Genomic DNA, 20,587 nt, shown 5'->3' with positions numbered 1-20,587 from the left:
TTCTACAAAATGTTATTTTCAGTCTGTGATGGCAAACGCATTGTGGACGATTATGTTCTTCTCCCTTTTATAATATATATAAATAATCATATATAATCACTCAAGTGGATAATGTCACATTAAATAACTGTGTAATTGTATGCACATATGACAAGATGCATGTCTTTGTGTGAAACAGAGCAGCTTTAAAACTTATTTTATTTAACCTAGCTTCATTGTCATATATGCTGAAGACTGAAAGACTCTGAAATGCTCTACTGTGTTCTCTCGTACACATAAACACATCCGTGGAGAAACCATATAGATACGACCTCTAAAACCACAAACTTAATTCCAACTTTTCTGTCTCCCAGAAGAGCACAAGAGCATTACCACTAAATTCAAGATACAAACGGAAGGGATTACCATTTGCATTGTCATTTCTACATTTTACCCTAATTGTAAGTAAATCAGTTGTTGCAGCGTTAGACAAAGCTTGCAGGTCAGACCCCGGTTTTCCCTGAGATTTATTTTAGGCGTCTGAATGAAAGCTGAATCAGCGAGGACACCTCTTTAAATCATTAAGTTATTTGTCATATGAGGCCAGCCGGAAAATTGGTATTGATTGCTCCTGTCAGACAGAACAGAGTCAGGCAGTAAAGATGCAACAAAGTTTGTAGGAACTTGGTTAATCTAAGACTAATTTCCGGGTAAAAGAACAAAAGGAGTCGCAGAGTGCCAGCCTGTAGAGTGCATGTTTTTTTTTCTACAGGCACTTGGATGGTATGGCTGCTCATCACCACAGAGCCACAGCTTGTTTGGGTGCCAACTGAACACATTTGACTGTTTGTAGGAAGCTGGGGGAGAGATCTTGTCACTTCAACAGCCTTTCTTCCAAGTTGGTCAGTGACACTCACCATTTTGCAGGAGGGATAGCGTGACTGACCCATGTCTTATACTGTCTGAATCCTCACTGGAGGGGGACAGAAAGCAGCTTGTGACACCATGTGTTGCTGAGATCATGCTCAGTATCTGCAGCTTGTTGTTTGTGTGAACCTCGGGATAAAAAGAAGGGGAGGAGATATAACTTTTTTTTTTCTTAGAAAGGCAAAAAGAAAACGAAACAATATAGTGTGAATTTGTTCTCCGTCGACAGGTGCAGTATGTATTGGCACACAATCAGATGCTGATTCTGGGTTCGTCACTTGATAGGACACTCGAATGCTATCTATTAAATCTTAAAGAGAAAAAAGCTTAAGGGAATTTAGTTACGGTACTTAATTAAACTCTATTCCTGTATTTCAGGGTCTTCCAGCCTACGACACGCCTCAGGTGTTTGGGCTCCACCCGAATGCAGACATAACCTTTCAGAGTAAACAGGCGAAAGATGTGCTGGACGCCATCCTCAGCATTCAGCCAAAAGACAGCTCATCGGGAGGAGGGGAGACCAGAGAGGCAGCGGTGTCCAGACTGGCTGACGACATGCTGGAGAAACTGCCTCCTGACTATGTACCTTTTGAAGTATGTTTGTGTGCTCTGTGAACAGCCCGAGGCAAATGATTGAGGCTAGGCACGGTTGTTCACAGTTCCTCTCACCATGGAAGCTGGACTGAGTGTCTCTCGTGGTGCCAGGCAGAGGCAGGGAGGGATGCTGTGAATACGGCTGGATCCCAGCTTTATTTTGAGGTTCCTCTCCTTTTCTGTCATGAAAAGGTGAGGAGAGATTATGACTCCCAAGCGAGGTGCAAAGCTTCGCTGTCGCTTACCAACACACCATGTCTCTCGCACTTTCAGGATCTTGCTTGCACGGAGAAGAGGTACACAAGGAGAAAAAAAAATACTGAGCCAGTCTGGTGTTGACAACCTGAAGAAATATCATGTTTGTTTTTTTTTTTAATTGAAGGAGATAAACGTGTAAAGTTCAGAGAGATGCAGAAGTGTTAAGAGAAATATCTTTATCTGTGAGAGCAGATTTTTAATGGAAATCACAAATTGCCAAAAAATATTTTGCTTTCTTGTTTCACAGATAAACGTTATATCTTCCCATGAACCTTTGATCTTTTTTTATACTTATCCATTCGATGCAGTCACTCGCAAAAGCTTTCATACGCCTTGAAAACTTCTAATGGTATCTCATTACAACCAAAAGCTCAATACATTTTATTGGATTTTATGCAAGACTGAACTTTGAAGTGGAAGGAAAATTGTATGGGTTTTAACATTAACAAGTAAAAATCTGAAAAGTATAGTGTGTATTTATATCTAGCCCTTCTGAATCAGTTGTTTAGGAGATCCACCTTTCTCTGCATTTACAGTCGCAAGTTATTTTCATGACATATCTACCAACCTTGCACATCTCAACTACAATCAATAGCCATTCCTCTGAAGTGCATTTGTAAAGATCAAATATTAAGTCTTGTCACAGATTTTAAACTAAGATTACGTGTGAACTTTTTGTCATTCTTCTTGTTTTGTCTTTGACTCTCATTTTAAATCAGGTGAGAGAGCGTCTTCAGAAAATGGGGCCCTTTCAGCCCATGAACATCTTCCTCCGCCAGGAGATTGATCGAATGCAGCGGATCATAGCTCTGGTCCGGCACACTCTGGTGGACCTCAAGCTGGCAATCGACGGCACCATCATCATGAGCGAGAACCTGCGGGACGCCCTGGACTGCATGTATGATGCTCGCATTCCTGCACGCTGGATGAAGGTCTGGTTCCCCGAGTACAAACCAACAACGCTGAACCTTAAACTGTTAATCATTTGAACATTTTTAAAATTTAAGAGGCATAAATACGGATTTTATGTTTCCTTTCTTTACTGTGTTTTCACTGTCATGACCAAACTGTATGTGGAAGAAAATGGATTAGAATATCGCAGAATGATGATGTAACGTATGAAATGCTCAATTTAAAATGCCGCCATAAGTTGCTGTAACAGAAGCATCGTCATCATTCATATATGGTAGTAACTTCTTGTTGTTATGACTCAAGTCATTTTCTCATTCGAAGTTGGTTTTAAAATGACTAATTTACTTTAAAGAGCAACACACATCTATTGGGATTCATTCATGTTTTGTTTTATAAAAATCTTTAGATTTTCTCACTCTACAAAATTATGACAATATTTTCTGAGAACATTGGGTACTGTATAAAGAGAGCAGCAAGTCAAGTTTATTTGTATGGAACATTCAGCAACAAGCCAGTGTAGAGAATTATCCGTTCTCCATGCTGAGTTCTTGATGTATGGGGTTAAAGAAGAGTCAGTGAGTTGAATTCATGAATTCCATTTATTAATACCAAAGTACAGCTGGTCCATTTCTTATGCCACGTTTAGGAGTTAGCAAGACAAAATGGCATCCAAGAACAGTTTGTGCTCTGCTTTGTTAGCCTCTATCTAAGCTACGCCCTAAAAGAGGGTGTTCCCTAGTGTGTCATCTCCTCTAAACATAGCTCTCATTTGCAATTCCTAACATGTCATTTCCTTTAGGTTTAGCTTAGCAACTAGCTAACAGAGATAGAAGGAAAACACAGGATTATTTATTCTCAACACCAATTCATCTCATCAGTCCTACTCTTTCTCCTTTCAACTCATGATTAAGCCACTTTATTATGCTTATTATTGATGCTTTGAAAATAGAGTATTTTAGGCTTCAGTTCCTTCCTAGTTGAGAGTTTTTGTTCTCGAAGTCGTTTTGTTTCGCTTACTCGGTCGCCATTTCTTTCTGCTCATCTAATCCACCCTGTTTAGGTGTTCAATATATCACCAGAATATGTTGATTATGTTGTTGCCCGTGTTTGTTTTCCTTGTAGGCATCGTGGGCCTCCAGCACCCTGGGGTTCTGGTTCACAGAGCTGCTTGAGCGGAACCGCCAGTTTCAGGCTTGGATCTTTGAGGGCCGGCCCAAATGCTTCTGGATGACAGGCTTCTTCAACCCGCAGGGCTTCCTGACAGCGATGAGACAGGTACACATGGCACCAGGCAGCCCACCTATTTACCCTCTGCCAGGGAGGAGACCAGATGGCCCACAGAGGGAGAGGCGGGCACACATTCGCAATGACACACACGAGTAAACATATGTGCAGCTACACACACAAACACTGATAAGCAAGTATGAACTCCAATTTGTCTTAATGTGTGGCAAATGAATGCAGCAGAGAAATAATTTCAATGGTTAACTCTGCTTGAACTGCATTAAAACTCCTGCCTCCTGTTGTTATGGGATTACTGTCTTTTTTTCCCAATACAGTTAATCAGTTTTACAATTCTTCATGCAAGATTCAGATTAGAAATTATATTTCAGCACAGCATGAAAAAACAAACAAAAAAAGATTAAATACAAAGCAATGAAAATGAAAAATACTGAATGAGAAATGTTACCATTACAGACATTAAACATCGGTTTTCGAGCAAGCTTCCTTTACCTTTCTCAGTTTATTATTGTAACAGTTTCAAGTCTCAGACAAAGGTTGCATTAAAATGCAACTTTGTCAGACATAAAATGACATTTTCTTGCGAAAAATGTAGGATACAAATTGAGATTTACTAAAATCTTATTTTGGATTTCTGCTACATTACATTTAGTAATTTGCAATTACTAAATTTAATTGATTTTTAGAGAAGGTGGCTGAGCTTACCAACTGCTGCTCTGAAAGAAAACAACATTTTTGATCAATGTATTTCAGGTTTCCATAGAGCTCCTTTAACAAAAACAGCTCTTCTCTGTGTGACAAATGACATGCTGACGGAAACTGATACAACTCGTAAGTTCACTCATCTCCAGCAGTTCCCTGAGGTCCTGTGACCAAAGCCTGTGGGTGTGCCACACACAAAGCTGAAAACTAAAGGTGATGGGGCTCTTACATCAATAGACTTTGGAACTCCCTTCCAGCAAACTTGAGATATATGGACTCTGAACTTATGTGTTTTTGTTGTTTTTATTTTTTTCAAATGCAGCTAGAAAATATGAAAAGATCTAATAATTAATTTTCTCTTGCTTACTGTAAATTAATAAAGTATGCTAACAAAGTGCAGCCCGAAGACCCCAATGATGAAGGAAAACCTTGGACTTGGTGTTCCCTCGCCCGGACGCGGGTCACCGGGGCCCCACTCTGGAGCCAGGCCTGGAGGGGGGGCACGATGGCGAGCGTCTGGTGGCCGGGCTTTTACCCATGGAGCCCGGCCGGGCTCAGCCCGAAGAGGAAACATGGGCCCCCCCTCCCATGGGCCCACCACCCGTGGGAGGGGCCAAAGGGGTCGGGTGCACTGTGTGATGGGTGGCGGCCAAGGGAGGGGACCCTGGCGGTCCGATCCTCGGTTGCAGAAACTGGCTCTTGGGACGTGGAATGTCACCTCTCTGGTGGGGAAGGAGCCGGAGCTAGTGCGTGAGGTCGAGAGGTTCCGGCTAGAAATAGTCGGTCTCACCTCGACGCATGGCTCTGGTTCTGGAACCAGTCTCCTTGAGAGGGGCTGGACATACTTCCACTCTGGAGTTGCCCAGGGAGAGAGACGTCGGGCAGGAGTGGGCATACTTGTTGCTCCCCATCTCGGCGCCTGTACGTTGGGGTTTACCCCGGTGAACGAGAGGGTAGCATCCCTCCGCCTACGGGTGGGGGGACGGGTTCTGACTGTCGTTTGTGCTTACGGGCCGAACGACAGTTCAGATTACCCACCCTTTTTGGAGTCCTTAGAGGGGGTACTGGAGAGTGCTCCTCCTGGGGACTCCCTTGTTCTGCTGGGGGACTTCAACGCTCACGTGGGCAACGACAGTGAGACCTGGAGGGGCGTGGTTGGGAGGAACGGCCCACCCGACCTGAACTCGAGCGGTGTTCTGTTGCTGGACTTCTGTGCTCGCCATGGATTGTCCATAACGAACACCATGTTCAAGCATAAGGGTGTCCATATGTGCACTTGGCACCAGGACACCCTAGGCCGCAGTTCGATGATCGACTTTGTCATCGTTTCATCGGATCTGCGGCCGTATGTCTTGGACACTCGGGTGAAGAGAGGTGCGGAGCTGTCCACTGACCACTACCTGGTGGTGAGTTGGCTCCGGTGGCGGGGGCGAAAGCCGGTCAGACCTGGCAGGCCCAAACGTGTTGTGAGGGTCTGCTGGGAACGTCTGGCGGAATCCCCTGTGAGACGGAGCTTTAACTCCCATCTCCGGCAAAACTTCGAACACGTCCCGGGGGAGGTGGGGGACATGGAGTCTGAGTGGACCGTGTTCCGTGCCTCCATTGTCGAGGCAGCCGATCGGAGCTGTGGCCGCAAGGTTGTCGGTGCCTGTTGCGGCGGCAACCCTCGAACCCGTTGGTGGACACCTTCGGTGAGGGATGCCGTCAGGCTGAAGAAGGAGTCCTATCGAGCCTTTTTGGCCTGTGGGACTCCGGAAGCAGCTGATGGGTACCGGCGGGCGAAGCGGCATGCGGCTCGGGCGGTTGCTGAGGCAAAAACTCGGGTGTGGGAGGAGTTTGGAGAGGCCATGGAGAAAGACTTCCGCACGGCTTCGAGGCGATTCTGGTCCACCATCCGGCGTCTCAGGGGGGGGGGAAGCGGTGCAGCACCAACACTGTTTATAGTGGGGATGGTGTGCTGCTGACCTCTACTCGGGACGTTGTGGGCCGGTGGGCAGAGTACTTCGAAGACCTCCTCAATCCCACCAACATGCCTTCCACTGAGGAAGCGGAGCCTGGGGACTCTGGGTTGGGCTCTCCAATCTCTGGGGGCGAGGTCGCCGAGGTGGTTAAAAAGCTCCTCGGTGGCAAGGCCCCGGGGGTGGATGAGATCCGCCCGGAGTTCCTTAAGGCTCTGGATGTTGTAGGGTTGTGTTGGTTGACGCGACTCTGCAATACCGCATGGACATCGGGGGCAGTTCCCCTGGATTGGCAGACTGGGGTGGTGGTCCCCCTGTTCAAAAAGGGGGACCGGAGGGTGTGCTCCAATTATAGAGGGGTCACACTCTTAAGCCTCCCTGGCAAGGTCTATTCAGGGGTCCTGGAGAGGAGGGTCCGTCGGATAGTCGAACCTCGGATTCAGGAAGAGCAGTGTGGTTTTCGTCCTGGTCGTGGAACACTGGACCAGCTCTACACCCTCAGCAGGGTCCTGGAGGGTGCATGGGAGTTCGCCCAACCAGTCTACATGTGTTTTGTGGACTTGGAGAAGGCGTTCGACCGTGTCCCTCGGGGAGCCCTGTGGGGGGTTCTCCGGGAGTATGGGGTACCGGGCCCTTTGATACGGGCTGTCAGGTCCCTGTATGACCGGTGTCAGAGTCTGGTCCGCATTGCCGGCAGTAAGTCGGGCTCGTTTCCGGTGAGAGTTGGACTCCGCCAGGGCTGCCCTTTGTCACCGATTCTGTTCATCACTTTCATGGACAGAATTTCTAGGCGCAGCCAAGGTGTTGAGGGGATCCGATTTGGTGGCCTCAGGATCTCATCTCTGCTTTTCGCAGACGATGTGGTCCTTTTGGCTTCATCAGATCGTGATCTGCAGCTCTCGCTGGATCGGTTCGCAGCCGAGTGTGAAGCGGCCGGGATGGGGATCAGTGCCTCCAAATCCGAGGCCATGGTCTTGAGCCGGAAAAGGGTAGAGTGCCTTCTCCGGGTCAGGGGGGGTGTCCTGCCCCAAGTGGAGGAGTTTAAGTATCTCGGGATCTTGTTCACGAATGGGGGAAGAAGGGAGCGGGAGATCGACAGGCGGATTGGCGCAGCGTCTGCTGTCAAGCGGGCGCTGTACCGGTCCGTCGTGGTGAAGAGAGAGCTGAGCCAAAAAGCGAAGCTCTCGATTTACCGGTCGATCTACGTTCCCACCCTCATCTATGGTCATGAGCTTTGGGTCATGACCGAAAGAACGAGATTGCGGATACAAGCGGCCGAAATGGGTTTTCTCCGTAGGGTGGCTGGGCTCTCCCTTAGAGATAGGGTGAGAAGCTCAGTCATCCGGGAGGGACTCAGACTAGAGCCGCTGCTCCTTCACATCGAGAGGAGCCAGTTGAGGTGGCTTGGGCATCTGGTCAGGATGCCTCCTGGACGCCTCCCTGGTGAGGTGTTCCGGGCACGTCCCACCGGGAGGAGGCCCCGGGGAAGACCCAGGACACGCTGGAGGGACTATGTCTCTCGGCTGGCCTGGGAACGCCTCGGGATTCCCCCGGAGGAGCTGGAAGAAGTGGCTGGGGAGAGGGAAGTCTGGGCCTCCCTTCTGAAGCTGCTACCCCCGCAACCCGACCTCGGATAAGCGGAAGAAGATGGATGGATGGATGGATGGATGCTAATGTGTGCTATAGTCAGAGATAATGATGATCTAACAAAGTGTTGCTGAATATTGTGCTCAGTAATTAAACCTGAGCACCAAAGGCAGGGCAAAGGCCAATTGAACAATTGATTTTTTTTTTTGACAGATGAGAAACAGAGTTCATATGCATTATGTATCAAGACAATTATAGACACCCTCTTGTCTTCAGTCAGAGGCCTTGTCTAATTTGCTGTAATACAGACTGCTGCAGGAGCTCCTTCCTTCCCACAGTTCGCATCATCAACTACAACTCTTTGAAGAACCTTGAATTAATGAGTTACATTTAATTTCCTTTTTAGATCAATAAAGTATTTTTTAAAATCAAATTGAATTTAGAAAATGCACTGTGCTACGTATATTATTATCAAAACCTGATTCAAGTTGGATACATGGAATTTATCGATTCCTTTAAAAGAACAACTACACATTTCACTGTTCAGGATAGTCTGAATGCTAATATTCTGTTCCGGCCAGAATAAGGAGCAATTAGCAGTTCTATGGAAAAGCTTCAACCTTCATGTCTAGTTTTGCGCAAATAACTGAATGTTGAACACAGAGATATTCAGCTAACAAAATCAAATGATTTCCATTATGTCAAGTTTCACCTGCTTGTATATTAACTAAAAGGCAGAACTTTCAGTTGTGTTTTGAGAGCCGACATCAATTTATTTATTTTGCAGTTGCAGTGGGAGGAAGTTGAAATCATTTAGTATTTGTGTCATGCTTCTGCGTCTGACTTTTGGTTTATTTTTCCTTCTGCACCAAAGAAAAACCCCAGCTCTTCAGAGACGGGAGTTATTGATGATGGAGCTGTCTGCATTTTACTGGGAGCAGATTTGTAGGACTAATGTGAACTCCTGAAAACAGCCACCTTTTCTGGCTTCTAGTTGATAAGTTGGAGCTCTGAAAACACAAACTACATGAAAAGGCTGATCGGTTTATGTACAATATGTGATGAAAGTCGCAAAATTATTTTTCATATCTTATTTTTTTCGTTTCTTCCAAGATTACAGTGATTCCAACATACTTTATTTTTATGTCCTACTTTCAAAGCTTTACTGCTGCCCTTCCATCTGAATTGAATCAGTGCTGTAGCTGGAACATTAAGACCTTAACCTGCAGATTTGTTTCTTCATGCGCTCCCAGGAGATCACTCGCGCCAACAAAGGCTGGGCCCTGGACCGCATGGTGCTGTGCAACGAGGTAACCAAGTGGATGAAGGATGACATCACCCAGCCACCAGCAGAGGGAGTGTACGTTTACGGCCTCTACCTGGAGGGGGCCGGCTGGGACCGGCGCGGCTGCAAACTTGTCGACTCCAAGCCCAAAGTCCTCTTTGAGACGATGCCTGTGATCAGGATGTACGCCGAGAATAACGGTGAGGTTTCCAATTAAACGACACTACAAAGAGGTGGGTCAGGCTGCGGGGGGTGGGGGGGCAGAATTGATGCATAAGCCTTAATCCTGCCTACTATAAGAGCATCTTGAATTCTCCTCATGATGTTCATCCCACACAGTGACTGGATACATGCAGCATTTAAATGTCAAGCAGACTTAATGTTGTTTATGATGTTGGGGGATACATTTCCAGCGGTTTGTGCCACAGTATTTGCTCAAGATAAGGCCAGGGTGCAGCAACATCTTACAGCCACTGAAAGATGAATAACGCTGATCATTCAGTGGTAAACTTTTTGCTCCTGGTTTTAACACTGACATCAGCTACCTTATCATTGTTACAACAATCAAGCTGACTGTATGCAGTGCAGGAGGGGCTGTAAACCCATCGTTACAATGACATGAAATGTTGCCGGTAAGCTTACAAACTGAGGAGAAAATGAAGTCATTATTTTGGGAACATTTTACCCATTTTCCAAATAACATAAAATCAGTCTCAACATGATTGTCTTATAGCACTGGCATCATGATGTTGTGTATTTTGTGTTATTGCTGAACATAACTATAAAGTTCAATGTACAATATCTTAGTGGTATTTGATTTGACTTGGATCTGAAATTTGTCTTTAACAACTAATACAGCTGAATAGATAAATATGCTTTCATCTAAACATTTAACCGTAGCCTTGGTTACAGTAGCTTTAGGATTGCTGTGTTGTTGGAAGGTGAATCTCCACTCCAGTTTCCAATCTGCAGCTTTTTAAGGTTCTTCTAATGATTTAATATTATTTCAACCCCACAGCATGACTTCGTCATGCTCATGTTGCACCATGGGCATGACGGTATGCTGAGCTTTATGCTGTATGCAGTGGTTGTTTTTCTTCAGCGTTTTGCATGTAGGTCAAGTTCTATTTTGGGCTCTGCTGGCCAGAGAACCTTTCCTCCAGCTGTTTTACTTTGTTTCCTACATGGCTTAAGGGGAAGTGCAAAGGACTACTCATGGCTTTCTTTTAGCCCTCTTCTTTTCAGTCTTTCAAAAAAGGCCAGATTTGGGGAATGCCCATTTAACAGTAACAGATTCTTCCACCTGGGATGTGGATGTCTGAATTACCATGGGGCCCTTGGCTGTCTCTCTGATTAATGCTGTTTTTAACCGCTCTGTTAGTTTAGTGGATGCCCAAGACTCCACATATTTTTCCTTGACCTGTCTTGTGTGTACTTTTGTCTTTGCAAAATTATTTGTTCACTAATGTTCTCTAAGAAAACTCTTAAAAGGTCTTCACAGAACAAAAGAAAGAACTCAAAACCATGGATCTTTTTTTCTTTCCTGTTCACAATTATGCCCCGTTTTGCCCTAATCCTTTACCAAAGATTTTGATGAAACAATTTTCCTTGTTAATTTTGGTTTTAGAAATTGCACACAGGATTACATAACACAGAATGACCGAAAATGTTTTTTTAAATTTTCTCGCCAGTATATAAAAAAATAACTCGGCAGTTTGTGTGCCAAGAAGCATCGAGATTAAAACAATACTTCATATCAACATTCATAAAGGTGTTTTACCTAAAAATGTTAAGCCGTTTTGAAGCTTTTCCAGTTTGCTGAACTACTTAGCTTCGTCAGTCTGTAGCTGCTTAAGAAAGAGTTGATGAGGGACACTCAAGGCAACCTCCAGCTTTTTTTTACGTTATGGCAAATAAGTAATGAAGCACAAACTTGCAGTCCAAAAAAGCAGTAAACAAACTGCTGCTGAAAAAGGAAATAACTATGTTGTCCTAATTTGAGTTATCTTGTTGGTTAGTTTCATAAAAAACAGATGTGGTGTCAAACACAGCTGGATGTCTTTGGTGCAACACATCAGTTTCTGAAACTTCCACTTAAAATATCTTTAATTAAGAGAGAACGTTTTACCAGCTGCTGCTCCCTTTCCAGAACACTGTTGAATTGCTTTTTTTTTTCTGCTCTGTGTTGCAGGTGTGAAGGATTCACGCCTCTATTCCTGTCCAATTTACAAGAAACCGGTAAGGACAGACATAAATTACATCGCAGCTGTGGACCTGAAAACTTCCCTGCATCCAGAACACTGGATCCTCAGGGGCGTGGCTCTGCTCTGTGACGTTAAATGATTTATTTACGTAAACACGCAACATATCAACTTCATAAAACCAGTCACCTATAGAAACAAGACCCCGTGTCTCAATAGGATTAACCATAAATAATGAAGTGTAAAGTTTTTAGGCATGCAGTAGAAAAATTTTCTTCTAAAGTCCCTTTTAAGTTTGATTTTCCATTTAGAGATACATCATGTTGTTGGGAATTTTGTTGTAAGATGCCTTTAATATTAAAGATTTAGAAAAAATACATCAGGTCCTGATAGTTGTCCTATTTTAAATGACTCGAAATTGTTTAGTGCAGTAAGTATGTAGAGTTTGGATGTCACTTTCAAATAAAGCCATGAGTGCATTAAATGTGGCACAAACGTTTACCTGCATTCAGCGTTTTCATAAAGTGAAAGGACTCAGTGTCGGCTATAGCTGTGGTGTTTGAGGATCAGATGTGAACATGAGGTGATAAATAGTGTGATTTTAAGATGTCGTTAGCTGGGGATATGACGTCTGTACTGGTTATACAACTTATTACATAATTTCTGTTTATGTCAATAGAAGGGGGAAATGTCACCTTCAATGTGCCTACTTTTACTGTCTCTATTTCAGATCGTATTGACGTCGGGAAAGGAGCTCTAGATTTAAAAAAAAAAAGCTTTACAGAAAGATTTAGTTTCGACCCTGATGAGTTTAGACTCATCGTGTCAAGTGTTAACTGTATTCAAAAGGTAGACCAGGAAGTTTTTATGTTGATGTCACCGTCTGGTGCAGCCTGCTTCGAGTGAACAAGATGCATCAGTGCAGGATGCTGGGATTATTTACGCTATTATGCCATTACATGTAAGTGCAGCACAATCCTGTCAAGGATCTAAGAAAGCTACAAGAATTTAAGAGCTTAGATGAACTAAATTACATAGAAATTTATTGAGGTTTTTTACAAAAAATAACAATGGCATCATCCAAAAACGAACAAAAAAAACAACTTTTTTTAAGAATATTTTGTATCTTTTCTTACAAAGCAACCGTACACACTAAACCTATCCTGTACATAAATCAGGCTTTAACTACTCAAAACTAAAATATTTACACTGAAATAATTAGATTTTTTTTTATTATTCTTTGAGTTTGTTTGGCTCAGGTCTATGCAATAGAGGCCAGGAGCATAAAAGTGTATTAAAACAGAAAAGCACTGTTAACTTCCACAACTCCTGTTTGGTTTCAAAAGGTACATTCTGCCCATTCTTCCCCATTATTCACTTCGAAAACTAGTATGCGTCAATCAACGTCTTGGCCACATTAACTTGAATGTTTAACAGTGGCAGAAAAATATAAATTTTTTTGGCAGATGTATATGGTCAGTGTTACAAAAATTCTGCATGCTTTAGTTCTCAGTTTGAATTGTAATCTACATTCAGCTGGATGGGGAAACATGTACAACTGTTAAGCATATTCTCAACAACTGCCTGGAAGTAACAGAAAATGTACAATTTCTGTGTTTCTCACAAACTGTTATGCATCTGGCCTCAAACTCCCCTGCTTTCAGCAGGAGTTGACAAATACACTTTGGATAATGCAGACAAGATGATTGGAGTGCAGACTATTTCAAAATATTCTGGACAATATTTTGGACAGTCTTTAGGATACATCCAAGACTTTGTGATTTTAACAGATTTCTGAAGTATCCATTGTAAACCATGTTGCCGCCTTCTGTTTAAAGACAAGCCTCATCCTTGAAGTGGACTTCTGCTGTTTTTTTTTATGCTTGACTTGTAGTATTTCAAAATACTTCTATGAGGAGCACAAACTTACATTCATAACACCAGCGACAAGCCGGTGTTTGTGGTGCCATCGGTCCTTTAGAAATTCTGCTGATACATTTTCTGTGAAAGTGCTTTGGAGTTTTCCAAGCATGTTATTCTGCAACCCTGAGTGTCCCGTTCCCTGAAAAGTGAGACTTGCTGTGGTGCAGCTGGCATCAATGCAGGGGTTGCAACAAGCATCGCATAGCTACGCAATCACTGATTCGGAACGTCTGAAACTTTTCTTTTTCATTAAGCCTGAATACGTTTCAGCTGTGACATTCTAATTGCATTATAATCGTAGTGTTTCCCACATAATTGCTGTCCAACATAATTGCTGTACTGTTACGGAAAGGACTAAATGAATACTAGATCTGTGGCATAGTTATTTTGCGAAGTGATGGTAAAATCTGTTTTTCCTTCTTGTCAGTCTTCTTCCTGAGTCGCACTTGTTTTTATTAGCAAAGCTCTTCGAAGACAGTTCCTCAGTCACCGATCAAAGACTTTTGGTTGTACCTCCGCCGTAAGATTCAGTCTTACGGCATAATATTCCCTTGGGACAGTGAGCGCGTCATCTCTGTGTGCACAAAGAAGGTTTTGAGCTCTCCTTTGCCTTTGACATTGATGATCCCTCTGCAAGAGCACATGTAGCCCAGATTATGAAGGACGCGACTTGTCTCGTCCGTCACCTAGAGGGAGAACCACATGAGTCAAGGCTGTTTTGCTCATTTTACATGACTGGATTACATTCCTCCGGAAGCATCAGGGTCTACCTCTTTTTGAGTTTTGTGAAAAGTACATTTGCATGGCACTTCTTCTGTTGCACTTTAAAGACCAGATTGGGATTATTTATTGTACAAATATGTATATACACATATCTGCATATTGTGCTTAAGTAAATTGCAAACAATATTGGTTTCATATTTACATTTCTTATTAGAGGGAAGGGAGAAGAGATCACAGTGTATTTCACAACTTATTCATAAAACTACATGTCTACACAGCAAACTGTGCAAAAAGAGAGCAATGAAATTTCCATGTTTTAAAAAAAAAACAGCAGCTTATGGCACAATAAAGACCACGATTCATAAGATTCATAAACAAAAATGAGAAATATTTTCTGCGGGTTTTGAAATGAGGTAACATTGTTAAAATGAAAGAGGGGAAGCTTACCTGGAAAATTCACAGCACTTTTTTTTATATTATCTCTTATCTGTAAATATCAGCAGCTATTTACCAGAAGAAAATCAGGAGGACTGCATTTGTGCTGCACTGCACAACAGATGGCTATATTGAATGTGTGCAAGCTGGGAAGTATAATGCAGCTCTCCGAAGACTAGATGGTGGCAACAGCAACATGCCGTGTGATGGAAAAACATTCCACCTTATCGGTGCCTAGACAAGATGCCAGTATAAGATTTTAAGGTGTCGGGGGATGTTGAGATGATAAGATGTCCTTTCTGCTATAAACCACACATGTGGAGGGACAAAATTTCATCTTCAACATGTCAGTCTTCTTTTTTTAAATGTACAAACTTTGTTAAATGTAAATTTACTTTCAAAATTCTAACATTGGTTTTGATCCTATTTTGGAGTGCATTTTATTGCTATTTTGATTTACAGTGTTTCTGTACCATCTGCAAATTTGGTTTACTCTTTTTTCAGGTCTAGATTAGTATGGAAAAATAGATCTGATCCCTAAAAATAGACAGAACTTTGGAGAATCAGTCTGTAAAACTATGGAATTTTAACATGGAATGTGAAGGAATCCTGTACGTAGGTGCATCTTATTACTATTAACTGTTTTTTACACCCTTATTTTCTAGAGAAACAAATGTTCAGTTTTTTTACTCCATAGCATTTTTTTTTTGACATGCTGTACATATCGTTCTACCTATGTACCTAATTTGTATGTAAAACTAAGGAATTGAAGGCAAGTTGTGATCACTTTTAAATGTGATATTTCAGACTAACATGGTACGAAAGTTAAAGATAAACAAAAGAAGCCAGTTCATGTCACTCACCTGTATTTTCCCCAGGACTCCAGTGCTTTCCATTCTGCTGGCTACATTTACTGTGTTTCCCCAGATATCATACTGTGGTTTCTGAGCTCCAATGACTCCAGCAATCACCGGACCGTGGTTAATGCCTGATTGAGAACGAGGCAAAATCAGCTCCTAAGATACATCTTAATTTATCATATTTCTCAAGAATAACAAAAATATGTATTGTTTTTGTCACATATGCTTTATTTCTTTGTAATTTCCTGTCCAGAAAACATAAATTTGGTCTGTTTTACTCTGGATCTCATCATCTTGTTTAAGTAGTATTATAGGTCTACTGAGAGTAGTTTGAAAAAAAGAAAACCCTCTGCTGTGATAAGAAACAAAGCTTTTCACAAGATTTTTTCACAACATTGGAAGCTAAGCACAGCAGAGCCCTTAATCCCCAACACTATTAGACCCTCAGCTCGAGCTTTTCATGCAAATTAAAGACTGTACCCAGATTTGTGGGAAACAGACAGCGTACACATGTAAAAAGGCATCGAACAATTGGCTTTGAAAACGTCCAGAGTAGCAAGACAAGTATTCTTTCCTCATAGGGGTTGTTAGGTCCAGTCTGGAAGCAGCAGGGATATACAGTCATCCAGTCACACACTTGCACACTGCTGAGTTAATGGAGCATCTCATGCTGAGACCTGCAAAGCCGTGTTGGAAGTAGCAAACTAAGTCTTACTGCTCGCAGGGAGCTTGGACGTGCCTCTCTTCCCGACCAAGACCATGACTTTTTCAGAACAGTGGTGTTTAGTGTATGATCACTGCAGAGACATTAGCTATTTCGGCAGGATAGGAAGGGGGTAAAAATACATTTCCTTGACATTTACCATTTGGTGCACTGGAGTGTACACAATAGCAAGTTTAAGTTTAAACGGATTCTTTTGAACACATCTTAGGTTGAGCAGAAAAGACAGTACTTGTAAAGCTCCCCTAACCTTTCTATATCAATCTCTGTCTAGTATCAATGTTATGTGATATTTTACTGGTCATGTCTGAAAGAAATGATTAAATTGCACTGAGGTTACTATGACTTTTAGGAACAGCAGTGGGACAGAAAAAACAAATACAGGTGCAACTTAAGGAAGAACATCAAAAAGTTACTTAACTCTTACATCGACACTCAGGAGGACCGCAGTAGATGTCATGGTTACACAGTGTGAAGGTGGAGTGGGGGTGTCCCGTTATATTGTCAGTTCCCCAAACCACATAAAAAAAAACTTGTAAAAGCACACATGGGGTCAGTGCGACCTCACTGAACCACGCACAGGGTAAAAAGCTCATGAGGTCCAAATGCCTCCCCGTCTCTTAAGACTGCGGGAGGGTTAAGTACCTAAAGTCAAACCGTAATATACTGTATTTCAAGCATTTATTCCAGTTTGTCAAAATATTACCCAAGAGCAATAAAAATCCTCAAGATGTTGGGATCTTGATTTTCATTTAGTGAGATAGAAAATTTGTTTTCACCCAAAAAAGACTCGACTGCCCCCCATACCACTTCTATGGTAAGACTATAGAAGTGTCTCACCATTCTTGGTAAGACACTTCTATTGTTTCTTGCTCATAAGAGGCTCAGCAAGAGGAAAGCGACAATTGTAATACATTGGATTCATCGATCTGACGTGGTTCTTGAAACATTGATTACAGGTGCAGTCCATACCTTGTGACTTTCCTCAAAGTTCTTATTTTTAGACATTGCTGAACAATCTCAGTCCTCTCAGGGTTTTTATCCCTGTCGCTTGTGCACCTTTTTCAACCAGATTTTTTTCCCCCAATTAACTTTCCACTCTTATGGTTACACACAGTACACTGACAAGTCAGTTTCTTCAACAATTGCTCCTTCTATCTTACCCTCCTTGTGGAGAGTGTGAATGACCGTCAGCTGGACAACTGCTGGACCAGCAGTCTTCCTGTAGAGACCATACCATTTCTGTGTTTGGAGATAAATCTTTTAATACTGGTCGTAAGTAATATTAAAACTTTTGGAGAAACTAAGCTTTTTTTCCTTTTTTTTTTTTCCCTGTATAGTTTATAGTCATCAAATTATAATAAATGAAACACTTGAAATATATCCCCCCGTGTGTATCTTTTGAGATACGTTTTGAACTGAGCTACAGAAATAAACAAACTTTTAATGTTATTTTAATTTATTGACATTTACCTCCATTTAGCCTACTTCACACAGTCTTTATTTTATTCTTTGCGATACTCACCAACTCTGAGTTTAAAGTCATTGAATGAGTGTCTGTTGATGACATCCAACTTCCCCACCAAGGCAAATGCAAACTCCACCATAGTTCCTAAGTGCATATACTGTCTGTCATCCTCCTGCAAGAAAACGCCACTTACACTATGCTTTCTACTGTAGAGCAACATGTTTAATGGCAGTCATGTAAACAGCATAAGAATTAAAAAGAAGTTGTCTACCTGGGTAGTGTACTCTGTCACAGACGATGTATTCAGTCCAGTAGCTGCCATATAAGTGCTGCCGATGGTCTTTATCTTCTCGACCCCACTAAATTTAGGCTTGGAAAGGAGCTGCACGAAAAAAGAAACTATGAAATATTAACAAATAAAAGAAAAAACATTTGTTCAAATCACATGATCACACCCATGAGGCATACGTTATGGAAATTCTAACCGATGCTAATTTACCTCATCAAAGTCAGCAATGATTTCATTGAGAAGCCTGAGACACTCTAATCCCTCCTTGTTGACATCAGATTCAGTGTAGAATTCTTTAAAGTCTGGGATAGAGGCAAACATGACGCACACCACCTCATAGGACTGGTGGTACAGATCCTGCAAGATAACGGATGAGTTGCACAAGTTGTCAATTTCTCTGTGTTTTGTCTGTCGGGTAAAAAGATTTTTCAAGCAAATGCACAAGTTTTTAAGAAACATTGTGGGGGAAAAAAGAGAAAACTTAATCTTAGGATGGGTTGCATAGAAGTGGTGAACAGTTTCCATGTTTGTCATGATACAAATATATTGTACAAATAGGAAAGGAAATGCCAACCTCATTTTTCCAGTTGCGAGCCAAAAAGTGTTCTGCGACGTGTGCAGGCAGGACGTTCTCGAGCAAAACCCGGTTGAGATTCTCCATCGTTTCTATTTCCTCACATTCTCTCTTAAACTTGTTCTTCCAGAGAAAGTCCAACCTACAGTAATATTCATTCTGTTACAAGAGGACACAGAGGTGAAGAGACTGGAGGTACAGCTGTAAAGCTTGCTTCCAGGAAGCACAGAAAAACAAAAATCTGACATAAATATGGACAGCAACACTGAAGACAAACAAGCACAAACAAATCAGTTTCAGTTCTGCCATTAGAAAAACAATCGCAGTGGAAGCAGTAATCAATGGAGCTTTGTTTGAATGACCTGTTATCTCTTCAGAAAGTCTTTTTAATGATGTGAGGCTGAGTGTAAAGAATCCAATAAAGGACACACTCAGTGTGTGATATTCTCTGGTCGGAATAATGTATAGTCAAGTATTCTGCACTTGAAACATTTACAGTTTGTTAAATATGATGCAACAACAAGGGGCACATGTTTGTAATCACAGATTGAATATTTAATTGAAAATAATAGTTTTTATAATTAAAACAGAGGAATGAGCTAAGTTCAAAACTTAATAACTGATGGTCTCTGATGGATATGGTCTCTATCCAAACGATCTAGAATATCTGATTTATTTAAATGAGCACACATTTCAGTCTATAAAGGTGCAAAGCCCACACTAATCCAAAAAGACAAAAAATGTAGTATTGACTCCAAATGGTGTAAATACAAATGCTAGCCATGCTTTGAGATAATAAAAAAAATAAATAAATCCATCTATCATATATTTTACTCTTTGCAATTATGTACTATTTTGTGGTAAATTTTTACATTACCCCACATTATTCTGGTTAAAAAAAAAAAAATAACTGTAACATGACACATTGTGAAAATAAATAAAAGAAAAATCAGGTGGTTACTTTTGTGTAGCTCTCTGAAACCTGGTGACATATCTTCGAATGAAACTAAAGCCTCCAAAATCCACAGGAATGCTAATGTTCTAATGTTTTACCTAGTATTAATACATCAAACAATAAGGATACTCAGAAAGCATCCTTAGTCCCATCTCTGGTTTGAAATTCAGGAATTATGAATCTAGTACAGTTGATGGATCCTGGGAACGGCAGACTCTGTGACGGAGTAATTAGGCAAAAATAAGTTGTTGTGCATTGTGATGAATGATTTTCAGATTTAATTTTATGACTTGTTTGTCTGATGTTCTGGAAGAAGCTGAACAATTATGACAAACTATCCCATAGATTGTAATTAGGCAAACAACTTAATTTGTGTGTCTTAAAAAGTAAAAGGAAAAGAACCAGGGGCCTCATTAACTTGGTGCGTGGGTAATTCTGAACATTTAAATAAAAATAGTCTGACTAAGGAAAACAATGGAGTAATGCAGAAATGGATTTAGGGAGGCAAAGCTATATTTGGAATAGGCAGCCTACAGAGCACAGAGCAGGAAGAATGGATTGAAAGAAAACGAGAAAAATGTTTTAGACTGAAACAAGCTTAGTTGCATAAAGAAACAAGTACACACAGAAAAAAGGTGCAGGTGTATTTTTGGACATGTTTTGAAAGCTGTGCATCAGCTGAGCATCGGATCATTTAAATCAAATCAACGTTTACCTGTCTAGCAAGAACTAGCAGTGTGATGAAGAAGATGAAGAGAGAGATAGAGCCCATGGTCTTCAGGTCCTTGAGAACTCCTGGTCTTTATGAGCAAAGAAAAACATTGTATTTGTTAGACCGTTTGCAGACAGTGGCAAAGCTAATGAATGAAAACAGATTATTAAAGAGTGAGTGAAAAATTAAAAGAGAAAATTATGAGATTAAGCTAATTACAAGATCACTGACGCACTTCATGAATGGTTAGCAGACCGTTTTATTTTAAGCTGTCACTCAGTC

The 20,587-nt window shown here is 41.8% G+C and overlaps 2 protein-coding genes across 4 annotated transcripts in view; one reads left to right on the top strand and one right to left on the bottom strand.

The window, feature by feature from the left end:
• The window catches only part of dnah5 (dynein, axonemal, heavy chain 5), a 92,478-nt gene extending 80,332 nt beyond the window's left edge, over nt 1–12,146 (top strand). Inside the window, exons 84-88 of the mRNA XM_028012637.1 lie at nt 1,285–1,500; nt 2,478–2,690; nt 3,793–3,945; nt 9,413–9,644; nt 11,636–12,146. Of these exons, the coding sequence (XP_027868438.1) occupies nt 1,285–1,500; nt 2,478–2,690; nt 3,793–3,945; nt 9,413–9,644; nt 11,636–11,787 (966 nt within the window). The 3' untranslated portion in view covers nt 11,788–12,146. The remainder of the gene's footprint in view (nt 1–1,284; nt 1,501–2,477; nt 2,691–3,792; nt 3,946–9,412; nt 9,645–11,635) is intronic.
• adcy2a (adenylate cyclase 2a) overlaps nt 11,700–20,587 on the bottom strand; it is a 33,591-nt gene continuing 24,703 nt past the window's right edge. The window contains exons 19-25 of one of the 3 annotated variants that reach the window (XR_003594909.1): nt 20,309–20,393; nt 18,639–18,797; nt 18,275–18,472; nt 18,047–18,157; nt 16,729–17,947; nt 12,362–12,364; nt 11,700–11,710 (exon numbers count right to left, since the gene is read on the bottom strand). Coding sequence is in view for 2 of the 3 variants with exons in the window: in XM_028012635.1 (XP_027868436.1) it covers nt 14,102–14,254; nt 15,590–15,714; nt 17,833–17,947; nt 18,047–18,157; nt 18,275–18,472; nt 18,639–18,797; nt 20,309–20,393 (946 nt within the window). In the remaining variant the exon portion in view is untranslated. Of the gene's footprint in view, nt 11,711–12,361; nt 12,365–12,666; nt 14,255–15,589; nt 15,715–16,728; nt 17,948–18,046; nt 18,158–18,274; nt 18,473–18,638; nt 18,798–20,308; nt 20,394–20,587 lie in introns of those variants that run through there. The other 2 variants (XM_028012635.1, XM_028012636.1) reach the window with 2 other exon arrangements.

The sequence above is a fragment of the Xiphophorus couchianus genome, chromosome 3, assembly GCF_001444195.1.
Source record: "Xiphophorus couchianus chromosome 3, X_couchianus-1.0, whole genome shotgun sequence".
Taxonomy (NCBI): Eukaryota; Metazoa; Chordata; class Actinopteri; order Cyprinodontiformes; family Poeciliidae; genus Xiphophorus; species Xiphophorus couchianus.
Note: the sequence above shows the minus strand (reverse complement) of the source record. Positions and strands in the feature narration are given on the sequence as shown.